Source organism: Porcisia hertigi, chromosome 32, assembly GCF_017918235.1.
Source record: "Porcisia hertigi strain C119 chromosome 32, whole genome shotgun sequence".
NCBI lineage: Eukaryota > Euglenozoa > Kinetoplastea > Trypanosomatida > Trypanosomatidae > Porcisia > Porcisia hertigi.
Window position 1 is genome coordinate 1,163,314 of NC_090591.1, and position 7,184 is coordinate 1,170,497.

The 7,184-nt window shown below is 53.4% G+C and overlaps 3 protein-coding genes across 3 annotated transcripts; all 3 read left to right on the forward strand.

Moving 5' to 3' along the window:
• Positions 1-560: 560 nt before the first annotated feature.
• JKF63_02670 (uncharacterized protein) lies at positions 561-1,799 on the forward strand (the record flags this gene model as incomplete). The annotated part of the gene is made up of 1 exon (XM_067898694.1): positions 561-1,799. One exon carries the CDS (start codon positions 561-563, stop codon positions 1,797-1,799), a length of 1,239 nt encoding a protein of 412 aa, XP_067754851.1.
• Positions 1,800-2,584: 785 nt separating this feature from the next.
• Positions 2,585-3,796, forward strand: JKF63_02671 (uncharacterized protein; the record flags this gene model as incomplete). The annotated part of the gene is made up of 1 exon (XM_067898695.1): positions 2,585-3,796. One exon carries the CDS (start codon positions 2,585-2,587, stop codon positions 3,794-3,796), a length of 1,212 nt encoding a protein of 403 aa, XP_067754852.1.
• Positions 3,797-4,595: 799 nt separating this feature from the next.
• JKF63_02672 (uncharacterized protein) lies at positions 4,596-7,184 on the forward strand (the record flags this gene model as incomplete). Its single annotated transcript, XM_067898696.1, has 1 exon — positions 4,596-7,184. One exon carries the CDS (start codon positions 4,596-4,598, stop codon positions 7,182-7,184), a length of 2,589 nt encoding a protein of 862 aa, XP_067754853.1.

Sequence of the window (7,184 nt, forward strand, 5' to 3'; positions counted from 1 at the left end):
AATGGCTGAGGAAAATTTTCTTCTTTTTTTAGGGGAGAGGGGGGGGGGAGGGGGGGGGGACATGAGAGAGTTACTCTACACGCGGACACCAAGTAGAAAAAGCATTTCCAAGACCGCGTGTCTCTCTCTTAGCTGTATTTTTAAATCTCGCACTTGTTAGCATTTAACAAGCCTTTCTTCAGGGGGTATTTTTCTCCCATCTATGTTGTGCACCACACTACTCCTTTTTTTTTTCAAATCCTCCCTTGCTGCCTCTTGAGCAAATGTGTCGCGCACGCACTCGAAAGCTACGCCAACGTCGTCACGAATGATATACGTTCACATCTGTTCACCTCTTCGCCGTTTACACTTACTGCTTTACGGGACACCATAGCTTTCCACGGGACACTCATGAGGCCCGGGTTGGTATCCCCTGTTGATAAACCTGAAAAGACCGATGGGGTGCCATTTCTTTCTATGAGACATAAGCTGCATCGCATCACATTACTTCACCACTCACTGAAAGACAGCTTCCCCTTTCTACGCAAGTTGGTATACGTTTTCTTCCTTTACAACTCCCCATGAGAGAAACATTTTTCGGCTTTGCAGTTAGGGTGCCTGCACCTATCGGGGTGCTGATTGTGGTCATCCTGATATGCCTGGCTGCAACCATGGCTGGGCTCGTTCTCTGCGTGTTTTCATTAGATGTAAAGAGGCTATCTGGTATTGTCCACACAGGCAGTCCAGCTGATGCGGAGCGGGCAAGGCAGCTGCTCTCAATTCTCGACAAGCCTCATTGGCTCTTGGTTGCTCTCCTCATGTGGAATGACATTGCACTGGAGATGATGCCGCTGGTTCTCAACACATTTTTGTCACCCGTTGCGGCAATTTCCACATGTGTAGTGATCACCCTCTTTTTCTGTGAGATTATTCCACAGGCCTTTTTTATCCACCGCGCATTCGAGCTGTCTGCTTTCTTGTCTTCATTTATTCGTGGTCTCATGTGGATATCAGCCCCTATAGCGTGGCCGATAAGTCGGCTTCTGGACATAGTTGTGGGTGACAAGGAGACTGTCTTTTTCCAGCGGCGTGAGCTGCGCGAGATCATTCGAATTCAAGATGAGCTGCGTGAACGGAAAAGGGGGGAGCGCAGTGTGGTGGATCAGGACGGTGTCGATAGCCAGGTTAGCAGCGAGGAGGACCTCTCAAAGGAGGAGATCATGCTGATGCTCAACGTGCTCAGTTTGTCGGAAAGCACCGCGAAAGACATGGTGCAGCTACCGATCGAAAAAACGTACAAGTGGCACATCGGCACCCTTCTCTCTCCATCCCTCGTTGCAGAGGTGTTCGCCACCGGGTATAATTTCATTCCCATCTACGAGGATGCCAACGATTCAACGAACGTGACACAGATCCTCATGACAAAGATGCTTCTTCTGCTCATCTACCGATCTGAGTCGGAGGGTGTGTGCGTGCGAGATATGCCGCTGATGCCGCTCCAGCGCTTTGATGGCAGCACCACGGCGACTGAGGTTATTGTGCAGCTACAAAAGATCTCGCCGTCTGTGGCTGCCATCACTGATGATGCTTCTGACAGGGTGGTTGGGTTGCTGACATTGCGCACCGTCAGTGAACAGATTCACGAGACGACATTCCAGGCTGAAATGGATCCGCACAGTCAGTCACCGATGCAGGTAATGGTGCGTTCCTGGAAGGCTTTCCCGCGAGTGGGCGAGTACTCTCTAAATGTCAGAAGTCGTTCCAGCAGTTTACAGGCCAGCCTCTCCTTGGGCACAGCCATACCCTGGAATGGGAAGTAAGTACGGTATGCCGAATCGGCTGAGCGACTTGGCATTGAACACCCGCTGCGTGCTTCATTCACGTGAACCCGCGATGGAAGCGGGGTAGAAAAAAAGGAATAGTTTTCCTGCTGCATGGAACCGCGTTTTGAGCTCCTTGGCTCCACGTTAGACACATCCCCCCTTTTTGCTTTAATTGGATCTCTGATTGCCCCTGCTTTCCTTTTCTTCTTGCCGGGAAAGAGACGAGGTCGCTTCAACAGCATCAGAAAAGAAAACACCTCTCAGCCTACCAAGGCGTACGTGATGCAGGGTACAGAAAGTGAAACAGCCAAGTGGGCTCTCTCTCTCTCTCTCGTCTCGTGACTCTCTCATTGGCTCGGTAATTCTCGAAAAGGGTGGAAGGGGGGGGGAACCCATCGTTCTGCGTTACGGTGTACAGAGTGTCAAACCGTCTTCGGGGACATGACATTCCACTCAGTTCCGCCTCAAATATCATATTCTCTATTAATCCTTATCTTCTTCCTCCCATCCTTTTCTTGCTGTCCCGCAAGCGCATCGATGTCGGCGTGCGAACACCTGTGCAAACGTGCCGGGTTGTCATTGCTGAAAAAGTTTACGAAGGAGCGCATTGTGTATGAACTGGATCGAAAAGAAGGTTTCGGAAAGGTTGTTGTGATACAATTTCTTGCGCTCCCGTAACCATCGTCTTGCAGCTCAAGCTGCACTTTTCACCTCCGCATCCTTCACGCGGAACATGGATAACTCCTCCGAAAATCAGATACACAGTCTAGCACATTCTCCCCATGACGACTGGTTACAGCGTATTCGGTGTGACGGTCGACCTGCCGACCTCGGCGTTGATATCGATCATTGTGGTGCTAGTTGTCCTGGCGGGGTTGATGGCGGGTCTCATCATCAGCATGTTCTCGCTAGACAGGGCTCGACTAAAGGTACTAGCACGCCGACCGGATACGGTAGACGGACGGCGCGCACGTCAGCTGCTGCTCATCCCGCACAATCCGCACTGGGTTCTTGTGTCTCTCGTCATTATCGATTCCGCCGCAATGGAGATGCTGCCGGTGCTCTTTAATGTCCTCCTTTCCCCTACCCTGGCAGTCATCGTTTCCGTGATTTTGCTGGTCGTGTTCGGGGAGATCATACCCGAAGCCGTCTTCACGCATCACGCACTGGCGCTGGGCTCAGCGCTCACTTATCTAGTGCTGATATTAATGATAGTTACAGCACCAATATCGTGGCCTATTGGGAAGGCGCTAGACTGGTGCGTAGGGAACCGAGCGAGTGTCTTCCTCAAGCGTGGTCAGCTACGTGAGGTAATCCGTTATCGAGCCACTCAGCTTGATGACGTACATGGGGATGACGACGACGAGGCCTCGCTGCCGTGCGAGAGAGACCTGGTCACACGAGAACCGCCTCTGATGCACCAACTGGAAACCCAAATCATGCTGGGGGTCTTGAGTCTCTCCGAATACGTCGGGTCCTCAGCGCTAAAGAAAAGTATTAGGGCAACTTTTACGGTTCACCGTGACACTGTTGTGAGCAAGCGGATGATACAGAGCATGTCGAATCAGAAACTGACATATATTCCTGTGTACAGTGAGACTGGAAACCCATCCAACGTCACGCAAGTGTTCGAGCTTCGGCTGTTACTCTTCTTTGCTTACTGCGAGGAAGGCACTGTGTTGCGCATCCGCGATCTCCCGCTCCTGCCTCTACCTCGGTACAGCGCAGACACACCGTGCAACATACTTCTCGATTACCTCCGCGCCTCCCCTCTCCAGGTAGCCGCGCTTACGAACCCAGATAACGCTGCAAGGGTTGTTGGTATTATTTCAGCATCAGATGTGGTGGAGCTTGTGCACCAGACTTCCTTTGAAGCCGCCTACGCGGGATTTCACCGAGAGCAGCAGGGTAGTGTCGTGCAGTCGTTTCGCGCAAACAACGCTTGCATGGCACGTGAAGCACGCCAGATGATAGTGAACGACATGCCCGAATGACGGTGAGGGTGGCGGGCTGCCGGGCTGCCGTGCCTACTTTGACTCGTGTAATGTCTTTTCCTTGCCTTATCTTGCCGCTAGATTTCTGTTTCTCTCAGTAAAGTGTATTGGAGCTTATATTTTGCCCCTTCTGTTCCCTCTTGCGTCGCTCCTATCGCATTATATTGCCTCGGCCGCAGGATCTCTACGGCTTGCAATATGGCGAAGGAGATCACAATGTACACTTGAGCACGGAGAACGTTTTGTCGTCATCGGTTTCATCGAATGATTGCTTCTGCTTTCTTGTGCGATGGTAGGCCAAGCGTTTTTTTTTCTCTGTTCTTCGAGGCCAATACAAAAATGATTGTTCTCATCGCTGAATCTGCCCTGGGGATGATACTTTGTCCTATACAACTCTTTCGGTCCCCTCGCCGCCTCTTACGACCGCTGTTTGGCTCCCTTTCCCTTCTTTCTCTTTCATCGTCTTTCCTCTCCCCGTCACACCCACCCACCCACCCACCCACCCACACATACTGCCTGGTATCCAACAGCATAACAAAAAAAAGAGCGACTTCACATTTCGTCTCCCTTTTTTGTTCTTTACTTCTCAAAGCGCAAATCCAAAAAAGATCATCTCACCCCCACCCCCCTGTATATCCGTCGGGTATCATCACCACCAAACAAGAACAAAGTCAGCACCAAGACACACACACACACACACGCACACACACACACACCACCATACCGCCATCTCCTTCGTTTTTGCCTGCCCCTCGTACTGTGTGTTAGTTTACCACTACGTATTGGGGATAAACCGAAGATGTCGACTCGCAACAACAACCGTGGCATGGGGCCGTTTGGTGCTAACAAGCCAAGTGGTGTGAAGATGAATCGCAAAGACCTCCGCAGCGTGCGTGAGGTGACTCTGGACCACTATGATGCCGAGTACATGTATTTGCGTGAGAACGAGCTTGTCAGTTTTGACTGCGACGTGAAGATGGAGCACCTTCGCGTACTTGATCTCTCCATCAACGAGATCGGTGGCGCCGTCGACTTCCTGAAGCACATGCCTCATCTTCACCATCTCTACATGACTGGCAACAAGATCGACACTCTCAGAGGCATTTCTAATTTCGCTGCCATCGAGACTCTCTGCCTCAGCGACAACGCCATCAGCTCGTTTGCCGGTCTTGAGAACCTGCCGAACCTGCGGGTGCTCTCGCTGAACTTCAATAACATCACGACCTTTGAAGGCTATCCGGCTCTGCCCAACCTCCACACGCTGAACCTGGTAGGAAACCCTATCACGGACGCTCCCAACTACCGTCTGATGGCCATCGCAGTCAATGGCCTAAGCCTCGTCTCCGTGGATGGCAACCCAGTAGAGGCCGAGGAGCGCGTTGGGGCAGATAAGTACAAGGGCAGGGTCGCCCACTGCGTGCGCGAGGGCTTCACAGTCGAGGGTAAGAACCCGGAGGAGGCTGCCGCCGCCTTTATGGTGAAGGTGCAGCGCCACCACCAGGACGCCAAGTACCTCCAGCTCTGCTCCATCAAACTTGCTCCTGTTGCAGGGGACGGTGAGATCATGGAGGGCGAGCCGGTAGCGCTGTCGCTATGCATGCAGGATGTGCGTCCGTATGCGCAGCGCACTACGGAGGTGTTCCAATCGAGCTACCTCTACCCTGTTATCTTTAAGGTTTCCGGTGAGGCTTCGGAAGTGTTCGTGGTGGGATCCATGAACAACTGGACGGAGCCGATCAGTCTCGAGCGGTGTGTTGAGGGTGAGGAAGTCTACTTCCATACGACCTTATACCTTCCCGCGGGTGATTACGAATACCGCTACATCGTGGATGGTGTGGAGAAGGTGTCTGAGACGAACAGCATGCCCTCCAAATACATGCAGGGTTTTTGCAACATTTACAAGGTGGCAGACCTAGAGCCACAGGAGGAAGATCAGGACACGATCCTCCACATCCGTTGGATGCGCGGCACCCCGAGCGGCTCGTATGAGGTGATTGAGGGCGAGAGCACCCTTACCTACACGCCGATAACTGCGGACATCAACAGCTGCCTGCGAGCTGAGGTGCTGGCCTACGTCAATGGCGAGTTTGCTTTTCTCTACTTTGACATCTCCTCACCTATCAAGCCCGCCCCGCCACAATGCCCGCGTCTCGAGGTGGCCGGGACGGCGATAGAGGGTGGCTTGCTAACCGCAGAGGCAGATTATCTCGGTGGTATCGAAGGAAACTCCTCTCTCGTGTGGTATCGCGTCTCGCCGAGCGGCGAAGAAGTGGCCATTGATGTTATGGACCCGTGGGCAGGCTATGAGGTGACTCGCAACGATATCGGGTGCCGCATCCGTGCCGAGTTCACTCCCGTCCGAGATGACTGGGCCGCTGGGGAGCCCAAGTCGATAACGACAGACCCTGTGATTGCCTGCAGCCCGGAGTGTCGCTCTATTAAGATAATAGGCGACCTGGTCGAGGGCAGGCAGCTGGAGGTGGACGTGGAGTACTACGGCGGCGAGGAGGGCGACAGCTTTTTCCAGTGGCTTCGCAAGTCGGGCGATAGGGACGATTACACACCTATCTCTGCGGCCAACGGCACCAAGTATGTAGTCACGCCGGAGGACGTGGGTCAGTACCTGGCCGTAGAGTACACCCCGGTCAATGCCGAGGGCGTAGCTGGTGAGACATGTCGCTGCGTCCTGGACAACTCGATCGAGGCTGCTGTGCCCACAGTGAATAATCTCACCATTGTTGGTGAGCTCATGGAGCAGCACGCCCTGACCCTGGAGTATGACTACACAGGCGGCCAGAGTGGCACGCACATGATTCAGTGGTACCGCCGAGACAAGAAGCGCAGCCATATGGCGAAGGTTGGTACGCCGAACAGTAACTTTCTTATGTTGACTAGCAAGGATGTGGGGTGTTCGATCGAGGTCACGTTCACGCCGGTGCGCCGCGATGGTGTAACTGGGAAGGTTGTGACAGCAAGGTGCGCCGGTGTCGTGGAGCCGTGTATACCGGAGGTGAAACTGCTCAACATTGTGGGGAATCCGGTCGTGGGAGAGGAACTCACGCTCCAGGTGGAGTACTGCGGCGGGACGGAGGGTGAGTCGATTGTGACGTGGGAGGTCGAGGACCCTGAAACCGAGGTGTTCAACGTTGTCGCCTCGGATGCAAAGACCTACACAGTAAAGGAGAGAGATGCGGGCAAGATGCTCAAGGTGACCTATATCCCCGTGCGCAGTGACGGCCACCAGGGTGCCACCAAGACGCGCATGGTGCGTGTGAAGGGTGAGAAGTACTCTACACTTCCTGCCTCCCAGTCGGGACAGATGGTGGACGATCACAGCATTTCTACTAAGCCCAAGAGCCGCAACTCGGATGAGGAATCCGATGCGTAA